Source organism: Vidua chalybeata, chromosome 1, assembly GCF_026979565.1.
Source record: "Vidua chalybeata isolate OUT-0048 chromosome 1, bVidCha1 merged haplotype, whole genome shotgun sequence".
Taxonomy (NCBI): domain Eukaryota; kingdom Metazoa; phylum Chordata; class Aves; order Passeriformes; family Viduidae; genus Vidua; species Vidua chalybeata.
In genome coordinates, this window is record NC_071530.1 from 71,160,624 (window position 1) to 71,179,882 (window position 19,259).

Consider the following 19,259-nt stretch of genomic DNA (forward strand, 5'->3'; position numbering starts at 1 on the left):
CAACAGCCTGAAGTTTTGATTACTACATAGTCTAGACTTTTAGCTAGGATATGAAAGAAACTTAAAAAGAAAAAAAATCTGGAAAGCTTAAACCAAACCACTGACCATTTTCCAGAAAAATCTAAGCTGTTCTACTTTCCTGTTAAACACTAGTATAGTCAACTAAGAGAGAAGAAATTTGTTATGAGACTCCAGATTATTATATTCAGAAATCAGAAATCTTTCCTCCTGTCCAATTCTAAAAGTTAAGACATCACTGAAAAAGTAGCCCTGACCCTAGAAGTTAGTGCAAGAAGTACAGAAAATCCAGAAAAAGCAGGATTGTTAGGGTTTGCAAGAAAAAAAAAGTAATTACTAGCAGGGTTAGCAACTCCTTTTTTTTTGGGTGTTCCTTTTTGCCCCCCCACTACAAGCTTGCATTTATTTTTCCATCTGCACAGAATGTCACACAGATTTCTACTTGGTATTTTCAGATGGAAAGATAATTCTAGAGACAAATTACAGTATCAACACCAGCAAAGGCTCACTAAGGGACAAAAGACAAAGCAGGATGGCTGCCTGCTTCCCTACAAACAGCAACAGTAAGAGATCATAAGGTGAGCTCCTTGCATATCTTTGTCCACAGTGGTAACAATTACAAGTTGTACATACCCTCATTATGTTTGTGGTCTGTGTTACACCTGATGACTACAGTGGTTTATCTATCACTTAATGAACATATCACTTCTCCTTTTCACTATAAAAACACTTGTACAGGTTGAAAGGGCTTTCTCAAAAGCACTTACAAGCACAAACTCAGTCTCCAAGCAGTAACACAACATGAATACCCTAATTTAGTTAAAAGAATCATAGCTACCTAGTGAAGGCTTGCCCCAAAATCAAAACTCAAAAAAGCAGTATGCCATTAGATACCTTTCTGATAATTACAAAATAAGTAAATGAAAAATAGTACTGCTCTCTAGGATAGTTATACACACCTACACAGAAAAAGCAAAAAATTTTCCCAACAACTCTTCAAGCAGAAGAGAGTTATTAAATTAAAACTTAAAAGAGGACAGAACTCCCTTGTCTTCCCATTCATTATTCTGATTTTACCTATTTTTTTTTTTGTTGCAACAAACAGGGCTGGGTTTAGAAACAAGTAGAAAGTGAAAAGAATTTTTGAAACTTAATACTACAACTGTAGGTTTGTCATATGTACTCCTTCCTAAAGAGATTAGGAACAATATAAAAATATCAGCACTGTACCCTAGAGGTATGTTAAGTCTTTTATTTGCCTTCAAAACATAAATGATATATTCACTTGGCAGAATTTCACTGTTAGAAAAATATCTACTCAGCTTGCAAGAATTTTTAATAATAGCATGCAGTTTACAACTTATCACTAACCTATTAGGTTTATCAAAGTGGACTGCAGCTTTAGATGACGGAGTACATGAGGACAATTTCTCTGTCTCTTTAGAGGGCACAGAATTTAGCATATCATCTTTAGAAGTCCTTGAATCCACTTCAGGTGATAAAGCAAGGCTTGTTTCCTCAATGTTGCCATGTTTACTGTCACTCTTAGAGCTCTTGATATCCAAGTACCGTCCATTGTCCTCTGAGACTGTGAGAGGCACTTGTTTTAAAGAAGGATGGGGAGCTACACCATAAACAGTTGACACAGAAAAGTTTTCATTCTTGAGAAGATCTATTTCACTGAAAAAGCAAAATATGAAATATTTTTGTAGCTTTCATGCAAATGCTGTTCAAATCACACCACTGCAGCACAGAAATAAAGACAACATGCTGAAGAGCTCAACATACTATTCAATTCATGTATGTTTAAGAATTCCTATAACAGAAATAACTTTGATGACAAAAACTGTTCAAAAAAGCACTAGTTTCATTGAGCACTTTAGTAAATAATTAGCAGCAGGAAAAATGTTGCACTCTGTGTGTGAATCAATGAAACAAGTGAATAACAGTTTTATCTCCTTCTGGCTGAAATCTGAGCACTGAGACACAAATTGTCACAAGACAGAACACTACCTAGGATGCAAAACATAAAATACTAGAGTGGTGAATCAATATGTAGTATCCTATCTGGCTTTGAAATGGTAACTATGCAAGTCAATAAAGCCACTTAAAATTTATGCACTTTCCCACACACTGCATTTGTACACCTCTTAAGAGGAATGATATGACTTACAGAATGACATGTTTTGACCAACCTTTTAAGTATCTTTCTTTTTGCTGTTATTAAAGATATTGTCATGCCTACTAGTCTTGCTCTTCAGAAAGAAAAACTATGTTGACATCAGATGTTAAAACAAGCATCTTTCTGACAGTTTGCAAGCTTTATGTGCTAAGGAGCGACATAAAGCTAACTGAAGACAAAACCTATGTAAAACAGACCAGAGCGATTGTTTTCAAAGAAATAAAGAAGTTATACTGAAAGAACAAAACTGGTTACAAAATTAAATTCTACAAGTAATATAGGGAAATAGTGAGTTTGACGTCTCTTCCTTTTTCTAAATCAAATACTATGTATTGAAAAGGAAAGACTGCCCTGCCCTGAAGAATTCTCAGTCATTTCCTATATCTAAGTTACGGTTCCACATATGTGTTAGAAAAACTTTGAAAAGTTATCCAACATTTATCAAGAGTCAAGTAGGTTGATAAGAACATACCTTTCAAGTCTTTGGATTTGTTCCATCAATGACCATTTTTCACTGTTTAACACACTAATTTGATCTTCTAATTTTTGCACTATTAAACATTGCTAAACACAAGAGAGAAACAGAAGAGTTTAGTACAATAAAATTAAGCAGTACATCAAACAGCTGTAACATTTCTTCTGTACGGTCTTACTTCTATTGACTGTGGTGCTGTTTCAAACACAGGGACGGTCCCAAGTATAGGAGTATCAGCCTCTAACTCATCATCTTCTACACCAACTGATGCATCCACCACATCTCTTGCAGCAACATGATGGTTCCCAAAGTCACGGTAGAGTTGTAACAGGTCAGGAGGCTTTGGAATGTTCAATCCTACATCATCCCAAAGTTCAAAATCCTTCAAAAGAATAAAAGAAACTAAAGGATACAATATACTTCCTTTTCTTTTCTCTTCCTCATTTGACCACAGGTGATGCAATAGCAAAATAATCACATCAAGACTGCATTGTAGTAAATCAGATAGATGCTTAACACAGCAAGAAACAATAGTAAAGGAAGGATCCACTTTGTGAACCAAAGCAATTTCACCATAAAAGCAGCTCTAGGTAACATACTAGAGAGAATACCTTTCCAACCACATAGGTTACTTTTTTTTTTTGCTAAGACATGAGCACTTTTTAGAATCAGAAATAATATTGCTCGAATTGTAGCAGAAGCCAATGAAGTTGATACAAGGCACAAATATTGGTTTTGTTCCCATTTCACTCACAAGTGCCAGTGTAATTTCCCTAGGGAAGACAGGCACAGTATCATAGAATCATTTAGGTTGGACAAGACCTTTGAGATCAAGTCCATCCTTTGGCTGATCAACAGCATGTAAGAAAGACCAGAGCACTAAGTGCAACATCCAGTCATTTCTTGAACATCTCCAGGGACAGTGACTCCACCACCTCTCTGGGAAGTCCATTCCAATGTTTAACATCTCCATGAAGAACTTCCTCCTGATGTCCAATATAGCTTAAACAGCTCGGTAGAAGACTGACAGCGAGGTGCAAACAATACAAGGGCCTCCTGTCTCAAACCATCACTCTGTGTTCTTCCTTTTCTCATTTACATCTTATCATCCTATTAATACAAGAATATTCCATGTCTGTATATACAAATAAGTTTGTGCACTGTTACACAGGACTTGTGATGGTCTCTTTAATGACATTAAATTTAAATATTGGTTTAAACTTTTTTTCATATTGTTCCCAGTCTTCACTATATTTTTTCCAGAGTCTGGTTACATACATTTATTTGAAGAAAGATTATTTTCTCAAAGAATTATGTGAATAATGTAGAAAAAAATGTGCCAACTATATGTTAATTGCAGTATGTTTATATTTACCTTTTAGAATTAAGAATGTAGGTTTTTTTTGCTAATTGTCTCACAACACAAAACATTCTCAGTTGAGAACACAAATAGGATAAACTATTAATCTTTTCTCTTTAGGGGGCTGTATTCTCACAAGTATTTGGACGTTAAGCGCAAATATTCAGTGGAGGTGGATGATTCAGAAATTCTATTTAACAACATATATGCTTTACAGATTAGGATATGAAATATAGGAAAATATAGGAGGACCAGTTACAGATAAAACTGTATTAAATTCTGTATTTAATTCTTCTGGTAATATTCCTGTTTTGTGATAAAGACATATTGGGTGTTGATGTTGCTAGGTGTTTTGTCTACCCAGAAACAGTCAGAATGTAATTAGAAGCTTCCAAACATTCTTCTCAAGATATTCTTCCCATCAAATGTAAGCCAACAGAGATATATAAAACTGATTGTCTTAAGAAAACTGCATCAATGCATAGCTATGTTGGGAAAGAGCCAGGATAACACCTTATTACCAAGAGCTTCTTCAAATGCCATAGGTGATTAAGTACTCTCACATACACACATAGGCATTTCCAGAAAACAACCAAGGAGTAAATTGTATATCCTGCACAAATCAACTGAGTAGGATCTAAGGAAAAGATTACGTTTGAGATCCAGATCCTTGAGTTCAACTGAATGTGTGTCACACCAGAATACAAGGAAATATCTAACTCACAGTATTTCACTTCTTGTTTTGCTTCCTTTAAAGAATGCAAGCACTCTGTCTCCTTCCTACAAATTTTGGGAAACTACTGCTCAAACTGCTGTGTTTTCAAACCATGGTTTATATATGAAAATGCTAACTAGCATATTTAACTTTTAGAGTACTCATATATATGAAGCAAACTGCATGCACAGGAAAAAACACTTACGTTCACTTGAGTTTATGACAAGATCAGAATATGGAAAGCAGGCGTGCAAAAAACCCCAAACAAAGCCACAAGGAAACTTTACCTGATCATGATTTTCATCTGAAAATGTTATTGATGTAAGCTTGTAACTATTCTTCAATAAAAATTCATTAACTAGGAAGTTAAGAGCTCTTTTCTCAAGAGGTCTGATTGGCTCCTGGGGAAAAAAAAAAAAAAAAAAAAGAAAAACTAGATCTTTGGTTTATCTCCCTTCCAACTATGGAAGCATACTGATATTAAAATCCATGCAAAGTTCATTTATCTCCAGCCACCTACCTGAATTTCAGGACTTGATTTATAATTTTTTCGTTCCTGCAAAGGAACTTCATTTTCTGGGGAGGAAAAAAGAAGTAACTAAATTTTACTCTCTCACAGAGGATGAGCTCAGCTACTTCTATATTGTTTAAAGTAGAGACTTAAGAAAAGGTTTATGTACACCACCTGCAGCCTGAGTCAGGTTGGCTCGAAGGGCCTGTATGGTCTCCTTGGCTTTCCGTAGTTCAAACTCCAGGACTGGACAGGGATTTGGATTAAACACACACAGGCATCCAACCAAGGCAAGGGAAACAAAAATAAAATATAAAAAGCAAGGATGGGTGTGAAAAAAAAGATACTGTTTGTATTAAACGTAAAGCATGCAGTCTTTATGGAACTTATGAACACATGCAGCAGAGTTGGTTTGAAAGCAAACTGGTGAACATTTTCCATAGTTTCACTGGCCTTAGGTTAGCTAAGTCAAAATTTCAAGCTGTCTGACAAGGACTCGCTGTAAGGTTTTGGGAAAATATTTGGGAGCTGATGCTGTCAAATGTTTTGGTTTTTGCAGGGCAAGAGGAGTATGTGGGCAATAAGAACACAGATCTAAATGAAACAAGTATGTTGCAGCAGGCAGAGGAAGCTGTCTCCATGTAGCAAAGCTTAAACCATGATGTGAATGTCCCATTGACACCACAGACCTTTTCTGGAAAATAAAATCATACACTAAAATTGTAGTAGTTTAAATGTGAGATCTTGAAATGTACTTTATCTTTCTAGAAAAAAAAAAGTAAATTTCTATTTAAAAATAGTGAAGTTTTAGGAATGCCCTACAGTTGATTAGGATTTTGAATTCAGTTCACTGAATTCAAATGAAGAGAGATGCACAAGACCAAAAACACTCAAAAAATGCAGCTCTTCTGCAGTACTTATTAAAAAGCTTGAAAGGAAAAAGGTCTTTGCACCATTACTCTTGAAAGTTTACATTGATTTTCAAAGACCTAGAGTCAGCTTTAAATTCAAAAATACTTAATTCTAGTTCTCCACTCTCTCTTAATTCACCTTTCCACTCCCCTAGTCACTCTCATTTGTTTCTGATGTTCCAATAATTTCTTCCAAAAAGGGCCAGTGGTGATTTGTGTGCACTGGGATTTCATGTGTTTTGATGCTGAGGTCGTATGTATATGGTGGCTTCAAATTTTAACCCCCTGGACCTTTGCAAAACATATAGCAAATGTTCTTTTAATAGCCATTTACAGGTAGAACATCTAAGGAAACCTATTTAAGAGATTACCAGATAAATACATGCATTTCACTAATTCTCAGATTAATCTAATCACACTGAAATACACAGGTACCAGAAGGAAGGACTCTAAACTAGGAGAGATGCACAGAACCACACTGAAGTGTTAGTTGACCTATTTAGAATAGTTTACTATCTACTTTATTCCCAAACAAAAGGAAAAATGTAGCGACTTTTAACAAGAAAGTTTCCATGAGATCTTTAATCACTGCCTGGAAACAATTTAACATGGCATTTTGAAATATTTACACAGAAAACAATGCACAGCAGAAACATGCATTGGTCCTTGCTGGTAAAAAATGTTACTGAAGGCTGCAAATAAAACCAGTTCCTCTTTTGAGCATCTATAGCTAAGACTCTTGGTAATTAGCACTCATGGAAAAAAGATTCACTCAGTTTGCAGTTCTGCATAAAAACTGAAGGAGTTACTACAGTACACCACATTTGCTACATGAAAGTAACTTGTTTGATGCACAGAATTTTACTGCAGCAATACAAAAGCGCAACTGAAGATACAATGAATAAAATATGTAAAATCTCTCTAGTATTCAGCAATGCTGATCTGCAAATACTTCTGTGCAACAAAGTTAGAAAACATTCTCATGGTAAAATAAGTACCTAATTTTAGCACTTCCTTGCATTTGAGTTTCTTACTCACAGTTGTAAGATACTAATTTGTTACATTTTGAAAATTTTAAAGAACACAAATTAAATAATTTTTCTTATGGAAATGACTATGTGTTAACATTTTATTCTTGTAAAATATTTTCAAAGACCAGAACAGTTGCAGATCAGGAGTGCCCTGCACTAGAATGATATAAATAATAAAAAAAGGTAGAAAAACAATGAAAACTATAAAAACTCAGGAATCTAGATAAGGAAAGTAGGATTAAGACATGTCTGAAGGCATAGAAAGCCAAAAAACTCATGTCAGACAAACCCATGTCAGACGGCAAGAATTGATTTTTAGTGAACTGTGATGATGCTGACAATTCGTAGAAGTCATTAGGACTTTACCCATTCAACCTTAAAAGTAGATTACTCTGCTGCATGTTTCTGTTACATAGTAGAAGATTCTAGCCATAGTATATTTGAGAAGCAGTCACTGGTAGCATTTCAAAATAACCACATAATCCCACCACAACACAGCATTGTTACAGTTGTACCTCATCTAATCTTCCTAATGGCACCATGATAATTGCCATCATACAAACCTTGATGCTTTCAAGTCAGTCACAAATGTAGCTTTTATTTGAAGTTTATAGGTGTTTATACAGTTATACATGTAAACAGCTATAACATCATTAACTTCAGTCAAATGTTAGACAGTCATTAAAAGCTCTTTAAGTTATACTGAAGTGATCTTCTGCCAAAACATGTAATGATTTTTAATTCAACATGTCTACCAATGAAATCAACACTAATAATCCCCATTTGTTGATTCTATAGCATTTTCTTACATAAAAAAGGCAACCTTTTAACCCCTTTATTTGTAACCATTATGAACCATTGACTTTTAATATAAATGACCTGATGCTTCTCCCCCTCTCCTGTTATAAAGCTGCAGCTATGCCTTCAGAGGCATTGACAAAGCCAAGCCAAAATTTAACTTCATGCTTGACTAGGCTGATAACATGTACAACTCCCAGCAACTGGTAAAAGAGCCGATACTCCTTAAGAATAATGCACAAAAGTTTTGCTGCAGACAGACTAAGAAAGGAAAGAATCAGACATTCCTCTGCACCAGGAAAGCAAAAAATAGAAATTTAGAGTCTTGAGGTTGGGTAATCTTCCTACAAGGAAACGGCATTTCTGAACAATTTAGTTTGCCTTAGGGGAGAAAACTATCCAAATTTCAATGGCTCTTTTTATTAAAAATGATGGCTTTTAAATGGCTTTTTCGTTATTAAAAGTTTCCAATCACTACAGTTACTATCCTAAAAAAATGACAAAGCCTGACTTCAAATGGGTGAATATTTCAAGCTGGCAATGATGCATTGGACCAACGTTTTCAGATCAGCAATTTTTAAATGTTTCAGTTTTCAATCTAATACACCTTAAAAGAGAAGTGCATATCAGGAATGAGTAGCTTCTCTGTTGAGCTTTGAAATTTCAAAATTAAGCTTTCTCAAGGATCTTATTATTCTATTGACTCATATTTGTTAATGACTTCATAAGTTATTGGATCATAGATACCTACAAAGAACCTACAAAGAACCACCTGCAATTGGGATTGAACTAGTTGAGATCTACATGAACAGCAGTCTTGTTGAGCCAAGGCCAAAAAGTTGAGGAAATAAACAGTACTTCTAAAATCATCCAGCATTTGTGTTATGTAAGCAGTAGTATTTCCAATTATATTAGAATTTTATAATCTATATTTAGAATACCTTGTCAGATTTTTGCATACTTCACTATGAAGAACCCAGTACTTCAGATAATGACAGAAGGGTAGTTTTGTGTTGTGAAGCCACTATATGCCATTTGGACATTTTCTTTTAAAAGTAGTTCTTCTCTGAAGTATCAAGGGCTCCTGTGCTTACCCAGCTTTCCTCACTTTCGTACTGTTACAAGCTCTGTTGTTCCTTAACTGCCATTTTGAGTCCTTCCTCCTTGCCAAGTAAATGCAGAACTCCAGGTGTCCTAAATCATACTCTCTAAAACATGTATGATATCCCATTATATTTGATGAATCTGTACCTACATTTTAAATCAATCAGAAGAAATTTAAATTCTCTGACAACAACTAGCAATGAAGCCACTGTCCCAAACATACTTCAGGACCTGAGGTTTCCCAACTCTCTTTCCTGATGGAAGTATTAAGAAAAAAGGCAACCTTGAAATGTGAAACACTTCAGCACATAACATAAATAGCCACAAATCAGAAAGCTGTACTTCGGTACAGGAGATGACTACCATAGTACAAAAATTGAGACCAGCAGGAGGATTCACAAGCAAGTAAAAGAAAACTTGTCACCATAAAAGTGGGAGGCCAACACTTGACTCAGTAGCCTCATTAATGCTTTGAAGTTAATTAGACAGGACCACCTACAGAGAAGACTTGAACTACAGCAGACTTGTGTTCAGCTTCAACCCCTGGAGACCTTCAACCTGGAAGGAAATCTAAGAGGCTTACAACTCCTTCACAGGCTTAAGACAGGTAATGGAAAGACAAAACCAGATCTGCTTTCAGGATGAACAAAGTACACACACGGTGTTAGCAAGTGACTGTTGCACTACAGATGCCTTTTGTGCTCTGTTTCTAAGTTTTGTTTGATTTTTTAAAAGATTTTCCTCTGATTTTGATGTGCACAATTTAATAGTGCCTACTAAAAAAAAACACAAAAAAGGGCTCTGTAAAAAGCAGAAACTGTGAAACTGAGTCTAGATAAATGAAATTCTCAAAAGTAAGTGTTTTCTGAACTGGTCTCTTCCTTTCAAATCTTATTCTTCTAATCAGAGACACAGACTAGCTTGAAATCAATGCAAATACAGGGAAATCTGAGCATACATATGATTGAAATGGAGTTTGATTGTAAGAATTAATTTCATCATCTTTGAAAGCACAGCATGTGTTTTTAAAATTATTAGGTTCTCAAAACAGTTGATGTCATAGGCAGGTTAGCAATAATAAACATATTGAATTATGCAAAGTAGGGGGTTTAGACCATGGCAAATTTCAGATGTGGCAGAAGATGCAGTTCCTTAGACTGAATGTCAGGCAACCTATTTTAAACAAATTCTGTGGGTATTCAAGTGAGGTGTACCCTTATTATACAGGAAGGGAGCAGGTTTTCCATTCTCTAGCTGCTTTCTGGAAATTATGAGTATTTGGAGGAGGTCTACTACTCCTAACAAATCCTTCAGATAAACTGAGTTTATCCTAGCAGCAATTATTTCAAGCACTTAATACATGACTTTGGATTCAAAACTTACCAGTCTTAGAGAACAAGTTGTTTCCACCTAGTAAATTGCAAGATTTAAGGATGCATTGTAATCTTAGTGGATTACAACTGTATTATCCAAATTGTTACACAGCTCTCAATTTCATTAAGATCAGGTAGATAAAGAAGAAAATTTATGTTTTCTAAATTGCAGATAGTTTTGTCATACTTATCCACATCCTGACTGGCTTCTGTGACTTGCATCTTTTCAGTCAAGCAGATAATATTATATAAGGGACTCACTTAGATTCCTTCCAGTAGATTTCCCAAGTGAAAAGCTCACAGCAACTCTTCAAAACATGTTTGCTTCTAGGCCAAATTTTGATTCTAATTCCAGATGGAATGAAGTGGGCTAATAGCTTTTAAATACTGAAATCAATTTCAAACAGGAGTTGATACAGTTAGTTCCAGGAATTTTTGGACTGTTAAAACGAAAGAAAAAAAAATGGCAGCTAAGTCTACCACTACTCATAAGGGGCAAATGGAATATGGTGGCTTTGGATGATGATATAGGCACACATTTTTTGATTTGGGGCTTTCTAACATAGCCAAGATACAAAAGTATTTGTAAAGTGGTTATGCTACAACCTCCGTTTTAATGCCCTTCTGACTTGGAAACAGTTTACCAGTTTAATTTAGTGACTGATGTGCATTTATTTCCTATCTTTCACTTGATGTGATAGGGAACTGATATGGAAATCATGTGTTCTGTCCAAACTAAAAAACAAAGATAGGAGCATAAGAAAGGCATTTACAAAGAGAAATGATTCAAACCTCATCTTCAGATCTATCCGAAGAAAAATATGACTATTAGATCATGGCCCCAAGCTTTCACAACAGATTACAATTTTAATCTCCTAAGCATCAAAGCTCTTAACAGATAGAAGAAATAAGCAACATGGACTTCCAGTTAGGTTTCAAAGTGCATTTGCAGCTAAGAACAACTTCAAAAGCAGAAGTTATAAGCCAGAGTTTGTTTAAAGAAGGAACTGGATTTGCAAGATTTTTGAAAACTCTGTTGACATAAGTATTTATTTTGCACATGAAAAATTATCAATTTTTGAAATTACTTGGGAAGATAGCTTTAAATATGGTTGAAGCAAAATATTTTAAGCAATTATGACTGAACCAGAATTTTAAGTAGGAACAAAATATTTTTGAAAACTTCCAGTCTTTAAAAACATCCAGAAATAATATTCAGTCTTACTTTGTTCAAGTTCTTAGGTTACTTTTTAAGAACTCTTTGAAAAGCAGCTCTAAAGGAACACAGAACTGTAACTATAATGACATACAATTTCCTCATCCATTACATATGATAGTAGTCAATCACTACATAGTAATTATCAAAAATATTGATCAATTTTACTATTTACTATTTACTTAATTTTAGGCTATATTAATTTTGTACTGGAAGTAATCAATATTTTGTTACTAATGTTTTGTCAGAAGACTACTGTTTCTACTGGATGTCAATTCTGACTGGTCTGTATTTTCCATAAGTGTCTCTAATCCAATTCTAAGGGCAGCTCCAAGCAAGAATCAAACTAGCTCTCTCAGTAACACTATTGCCAAGAAATACTGACTAGAACCAGGAAAAATCTACTACGATAATGAAAATAAATGAAATATTGTGATTTTGCTTGTTTCTTCCTTGCATTCCAGGACACAATTCACAAAGGCTTGGGCTCCTTAAACACAATTTGTTTAGAAGATTAGTTTTCTATTTACAGCTATTGCTTCCTTAAAAAGGACTATGTATATTGAAAAAGAGAGTAGCTAAATAGTAATAAGAATCCACAAGTTTCCATATAAATTGAAGAACAGTATGTTCCTATAGTTCTAGACCAGAACACCAAAATACATGGATTTGCTTTGTGTTTGTGAATTTAATGCAGTCTTTTAAGTCAGCAACACTGGCCAGTTAACGAAAACGAGATTTTCCCACCATTTCAGACTGCCCCAGAGATGAAATTTCAAAATGAAGATCCTTTAGAGAACTATGTTTCATCAGCCTTTTCGTTGCTTAGTGGTTCAGAGTAGAGACAATAGGATGGAAGAGAGACATGGCAGCTTGTATCACCTCAGGTTTCATAAAGCTTAACCATGGGAGCAGAAGTCACAGCATGGACAACTTCCATGAGCTCAGGATATTGAACAGTACTAACTGACAAGAAGTAAACAAAGCTCTGTAGTCATTTCTAGAGAGCTTTTATGAGTTTCTCTGTGGAAGCTATGAATAACTTCATATATAAACTCAGAAAAAAAACCTGGACAGGGAAATATGGCTCACATGCAAAAGTGGTTACTAAAATAATTTCAAACATGAGAGAAAGTTCTGCCTTTGGTGATGTAATAGATCCTAAAATTAAAACTGCTGAAGGTTTCGAACAAGAGGCAAAACCCCCAATCTTATATAATCAAAGAAACAAATAGGAGAGAAAAGCACTACAATTAAGATTTGTAGCAAAGAAGATTTATGGAACTGAGTACATCCCAAATTTGCTCTGGGTTTTGAAGTGCTTATTTGATCTCAATGAAAGCTATATTTAAGAGATTACTTGCATCAGATCTTTATGTCAGAAAGCTCTTACCCACACAGTAGTAACAGACCACTATGTAGAATAATTTAGTGAATGTTTCAGCTTAACAGTAGTAGTCAGGAGACAATACTAGGATACAGTTGTGTTGTCAAAGGCTGGGCACAATTTTCAAGCACGCTGTGACATCTGGAATCATACACAAGTACACCTGCCTGAATATTTACAGTAAATACAGCAGAAGTACATCAGTGAAATCTTGTCATCTTCAGAAATGTTCATTTAAATATACTTATGCCAGAGACAACAGGTTAAACAATAAAATTAACATTAATTTTGTGATTCCTAAAACATAGAGAACACTTACCTGCTACTCTTTCATCCGTTTCTCTATTGCCATCATCAGAGTATCTTGCAAAATCTAAAGAATCAAGAGTACTGATGCTTCCAGCACGATCTTAAGGGGTAGAAAAAAGAAATATCAGACAGAATCCTGAAGAGCTGCCTGTCTTTTACAGAGAAAGTCAAAACAACATCTCATTTCAGAAACTATAAATTGGAGGCTACATGTTCCGCAAGACTCAAGTTGTACTGCATTTTCTGAAGCTCTATAAGTAGAGAGTACATCAGTAAACTTGAACCAAAAATGCAGCACTACAGCAAGTTCACTGAACAGACTAAGATATTTTTGCTACCCCTAAAAGATGGCATTTCTAGCCTGTCCACAGCAGATGAGGAGCAGTGCATTGTAGCACTTCCCTTTTCCCACAAGGGCCAAGGACTTTGGCTTGGACACAAAGGTAAGAATGTAAAAGAAACCAAACTGTTGTGTGACAAGTTTTAAGCAGTTCCCTTTTAGCAGAAACCTGTAACTGCCTCACTCTACTTCCTTTTCCCATTTTTAGTATTTTAAGCCATGTCACTGTGACCAAATACTTTTTTTTACATATCTCCTGATCTAGCTTTTAACTTCAGTACATACCCACTTAATTAACATTTTTTGAGGAACGCAGTATCTAACAAAAGCAAAGGAAGCACAGTTCATGCTATTGCAGGTATATTATTCGCACTCTACAATTAAATTCTGAATTTAAAAAAGAAAAAAAAAAAAAAGAAATTCAGTAACTCGCATACGGTTTGGATCTGATCTTGACATTGTTCATTTCACAGGAATGGCAAAGAAAAAACCATCAACCAAAATGCAATTTTGGTAAGTCTGTTGAAGCACAGTCACCTTTGTATTATAAAAACGCACAAATTACTTGGTAACAGAACTTAAAATAAATTGAACAGGTTCTTAGCACAATTGAACATGCAGAAATTATATTAAGTACCTTCGTATCTTTCCTCTCCTTTTGAAATGAATTTCTGTGTAGCACTTCAAAAATAATTTTAATTACACTAGAACTGTTGTCACATTAACAAAGAAAAACTCCACAGAGCTGTCAAGAAAACTCTTATCTGTCAGTGGAAATAGAAGCAATTTCATCACTTGTCAGTCAAACTCTGTCATGACTAACATCATTAAGTATTTAACCTCTCCTCCCATTCTGCAGTATGTAAAAAAAGAAAAACAAAACAAAAAAATCTATTAATGACTTTCTTTGTATATTTGTGCTTAATTGTACTGTAAAGTCTTGTGATATCCTCTCTACATATAGACCAGCATTGCACTCAAATAATAACACCTGAATTAAGATTGATTAAAGCATTTACACTTAAAAGATACAGAGGTACTAAAGTTAGCAACTATAGCTGAGTTCCACAACATCAAGACTTGCCTGAAAACCTTAACCTGCCTGTTCCAGGTTAAGTATATCTCAGTATATAGTTTACATCTACCAAAGGGCTTTTTCCTGTTACAGTGCTTTCTTATCCAAACAATGAAACAGGCTGTTGCACTTCAGTGAGTCTCTACGCAGTCACTGGTTTTAAACCTCATTGCTTATACGCAGCTTCCAGTCTTATCCTTTGCAATTTTTTCAGACATTAATCTGATTTAGTAATTCTCTGTAGGCTGTTCTATATAGCTTAGCAACACAGTACAAACTCTTATTTTTACAGCATTTTTGGAAAATGGACTGTTATGAAAATAAACCAGTGGGAATCACATTTGAAGAGATTAAGTTCAAAAGTAAACATGAATTCATGCAGTATGAGAGTTTTTAGAATTGACTTTTTGAAACACCCAGCACCTTGATGAGTAGATATTGCTCCAACTTATTTCATTGGGAGCTACAAGATCATTTTTTGAAATCAAATTCAAGACAATATTTGAATGGAGATCTCAATGAAAAGCTGATGCTGAAGAGAAACAACCAAGTCTCACATAAAGCATCACTATGGCAAATGCAGAAATAAAACTGTTTCCCTCTGCAGTCTTGCCATGTTCACAGATCAATTTTCTAATTGATCTGTGAACAGAAGCAAAGTAACATCAGAGAAACAAAGCTCAAATTTCAACTTAAGCCAACCACATCACAATAACTGAAGCATCCACAGCCATATGCAACACAACTTTTTCTTTATATGACTAGCGGTGCACTTCAGAGGCCAAGGTTCTCCCTGAGAACTGATAAATCCAGGCATAAAATATGAACTTACTTGCCAAAGCAAAAAACTTCTTGAAAAAAACCCAAACCACCAAAACCCAGATGCCTATAAAAAAAGCAGGGGGTAATCACAATCTTTGTCAGGATTTAGACAACAGAAGCTGTTTAAGATCATATCAGTAGCAGTGAACCCAACAACTCACAATATCAATCACTTCTACAACCTTAATGGTCCTACAGGAACAAGCAACACCAAGGGGGTTTATGATTTCAACACCCAGAAACTGCCTTAAGCAGCACCACTGCATGCACAGCAGCAATTTACAGGGTTGAAACTTGAACATTCACCATTTTGACTTTGCTTTATCATTACCATGTTCATAATAAAAGCAAACATGTGACTTCCTTTTCATAGAGGCCGACACTGGGAAGATGCACAAACAACTAGATTCAGATTGATGAAACCAAGGAAGATCTGCTAAGGAACACCAGCCCTCATGGCCTGTTTCCTGACACCATTATTTCACTCTGCCAGTAATGCTGATCCTCCTGCCCATTACAAAATCCACGCCCATTAGCACACCCTCTAAGCCAAGGTGTGTCATTATCAGCACAGTCAGGGCACACAGGCACTGCTGAACAGTGCCCACAGTGAAGAGCAGCAGGCCTGTGCCATCACCTACCTGCCTAAAATGTCACCATGGGGAAACTGCGTCTGTGGCCTTGCTACTTACCACTGTCTCTTTAGGCAGGCATCAGCAGAAGTTTAACTCCTAAAACTAATGCCACTGTCTAGAAAATAATGGAATAATATTTTGTAACCTTGTATTTTACATTTCCATATAGGATGCAGCTGCTCCGCAAAGGATCAAGAGGGTGTAAAAGGTACCTCCCTGCTGGCAGCACAACAGCCTCATTTGTTAGGAAAATGGGCAGGGTTATTTGAAGGAAAGGAATCAAAGGGAAGGCTGTGCTCAGTCACACAGCTCACCTGAAGAATGTAAAATAGCATTTGTCTGAAGCACAAACAGTTAGTTGTACTCCAGGACACTGAGTGGAAGCATTTCAACTACAGCAGTCAGAAAAGAGAACTATTTTCTGAACTGAAAGTGAAAAAGAAAAAAAAAATCCATTTTTTTAGAAGAAAACACATAATTTTTAAAATAAAAATAAAAATTTTAGTCTCAAGTAATTTGGCAAAGAATATCAAAGCAACTTCTTGTGGAGAATTCACTGAAAAGGAAAAGTACACCTTGGCTGAAATCTGCTTCTTTCTCAGAAAGAAACCCAATCTCCCACAGCAGCAGGAACCCATTTTGTTGTCTTGGTATGTGCATTCTTACCAACAGTCTCCTGTGCATGGATTTTAGCTTCTTCCTCTGAATTAAAACACTTTATAATTAGCAAGTCTCTTTTGCTAAAAGCTTTGCTAGTGAATACTTGCAAAATAATTGCTGTCAACTTCATGTTTCAGAAATGGTAAAAGCAAAGTAACAAGAACAATTTTGACAAGCAGGTATAAACAACTGCAGAACACACATCACCTCAATACGGAACAAGACAGTGCATAGAGAAGCAGTGAAACAGGCTTAGGGTTTTCATAATTGATACTAGAGAAATGCCAGGAGACATATTGGGATAATAAAGGAGAGCCTGTGCACAGGTCTTGTCTCTTACCTTTACCACTGGAAAAGGATGATCAAAATTAGAATACCAACATTCATATACCCAAAGATAAGAAGATTTTTAATCCCTTAACAAATGCAATGCATTTAATTTCATTTGTGAAGTGAAAAAATTGGGTTCAACATCACATTTTGCTTATTAATTTATACAGTCTTTAAAAATATTGCTTCATTCCAGAGGAAAGGAATTTGAATTCTCTTCTTATTCCCAGAACAGGCACCAAATGACATGCAGATTTCTGCTGACAGCTTCTGTTCCCATGGCATATATTCAGCTCTCCCTGAAAGTTGAGCATAACTACCAAAGTAGGAAAATGTATGGGAATTTCAGAGTGATACATCCCCCTCCACTGACATACATAATATGAAAAAGGTTATGTTTCATTCACTCTGATGATAAAAGGAAATTATTTTTACCAGTTTACCTAAAGGACACCAAGAACGATCACATTAGCCATATTTTCATGTTAGTCATATTGTCATAGTATGTGCATTAAGTAGAAATAAGTTGCACTCTTCTACAAAATCTCATTAAATAATCTTTACATGTTCATGACACTGTAAATCAGCTAAAAGCATAGACAAATTAAGTGGCATTACTTATTGATAGGAGGCACAAGAAAAAATATTTTAAAAATTAATGTTTTAGAAGCTATTTGAATTTACTTTGCAAACACCCAAATTTATTTTGAAAATTACTAGTAAACAGCCCAGTTGTCACATTTCCTCTAAGATCACAGAAAATCATATCATCATGTACTAACAATTAATCAAATGGAACACATGAAGACCCAGAAATCCACAATTTTTCCTTGAAATTCAAAGAGAAGAAATGATATTATGCTTGTACATGACAGATTCACTTAGCTAACTAAGTGTTCACTTGTACTGAAAAATATCTGTAATCCTGAAACCAGACAATTGCCATATTTTAAACTGCTGAGTGAAATAGCTGGCTAACCGCATTTTATAGTGACTGGAGAAATAACTGGCTACTGGAAGTAGAATTTTGGTTAGCATACGAATGGAACTAAAAGTGAATCCTTCCCAGGCTGGATCAGAGCAGCTTTCCACTGGATATTGCATATACTAGGACAACACATCTCCCAGTTTAAGCCCGGCTTTATATGAATTATATGGTTCTGTGGAGGATGGAACAGCTAAAGGCAGATAGCTCACACATATCACAGGGAGATAGAACCTTTTTGAGGTTTTTTAAGATAGTAAAGATCTGGATAGTAAATTATAATGTTAACAGGGCCATCAGGTGGACTCCAACCTCTACCCTCACACATCACAATTTGGAGAAGAAAAACCAAACATGACTTTGCATTGAGAAAAACCCCCAAAACTAAGCAAAAGAACGCTCTGAATAGATTCTACCCAACTGGTTAATACAACTGTATTTGTCATTTACTGTAGCATTATCAAACAGGAACATACAACATACTAAAGGCTTGGAAAACATTGTTAAGAACATTAGCCATGCTATTGGATACTATAAAGATTTATATCAAGAACTTTGAATACTCATCTAAGCACAGCTCTGCTTGCAGAAGCACAGAATTTTTATTTCATGTTGTCTTTTACTTTAGATAAAGTTAAAATGTTTTAACAATAGTGTTAGCATTATCGTACAAGCAATTTAATCCACCAGTAGTAATTTTATTTCATAATAATACACTCTCTTCACTAAATTAAATTTTCACTACATAGGATTTCACTAGGGACAAACATTAAACAAGGCCTGCCAGTTCAGTGTCAGGTACAACCCTACTTAGAAGCCATCTCAGGTTAATGCCTTCTAGCTTATCCTGAATAAAACCAGACATTGAAAGTTACATAAGTGAATGACTGAGGCTATCAAAAATTATTCCTTCAGCACCATCACCTTGATAGCTACTTCTAGGTAAGAAAAAACCCAGTATGACTCTAGAATACCATTCTCTGCAGAAATAGAAATAAGTTGCACTTCATTCTTGAACTGGG

The 19,259-nt window shown here is 35.3% G+C and overlaps 1 protein-coding gene across 6 annotated transcripts in view; it reads right to left on the minus strand.

Moving 5' to 3' along the window:
- Window positions 1–19,259, minus strand: part of RELCH (RAB11 binding and LisH domain, coiled-coil and HEAT repeat containing) — a 77,318-nt gene that overhangs the window by 47,536 nt on the left and 10,523 nt on the right. For all 6 annotated transcript variants that reach the window (XM_053941525.1, XM_053941516.1, XM_053941535.1 and 3 more), the window contains exons 2-8: window positions 13,401–13,490; window positions 5,436–5,507; window positions 5,271–5,326; window positions 5,038–5,151; window positions 2,854–3,057; window positions 2,673–2,764; window positions 1,390–1,698 (exon numbers count right to left, since the gene is read on the minus strand). In XM_053941525.1, coding sequence (XP_053797500.1) covers window positions 1,390–1,698; window positions 2,673–2,764; window positions 2,854–3,057; window positions 5,038–5,151; window positions 5,271–5,326; window positions 5,436–5,507; window positions 13,401–13,490 — 937 coding nt within the window. The remainder of the gene's footprint in view (window positions 1–1,389; window positions 1,699–2,672; window positions 2,765–2,853; window positions 3,058–5,037; window positions 5,152–5,270; window positions 5,327–5,435; window positions 5,508–13,400; window positions 13,491–19,259) is intronic.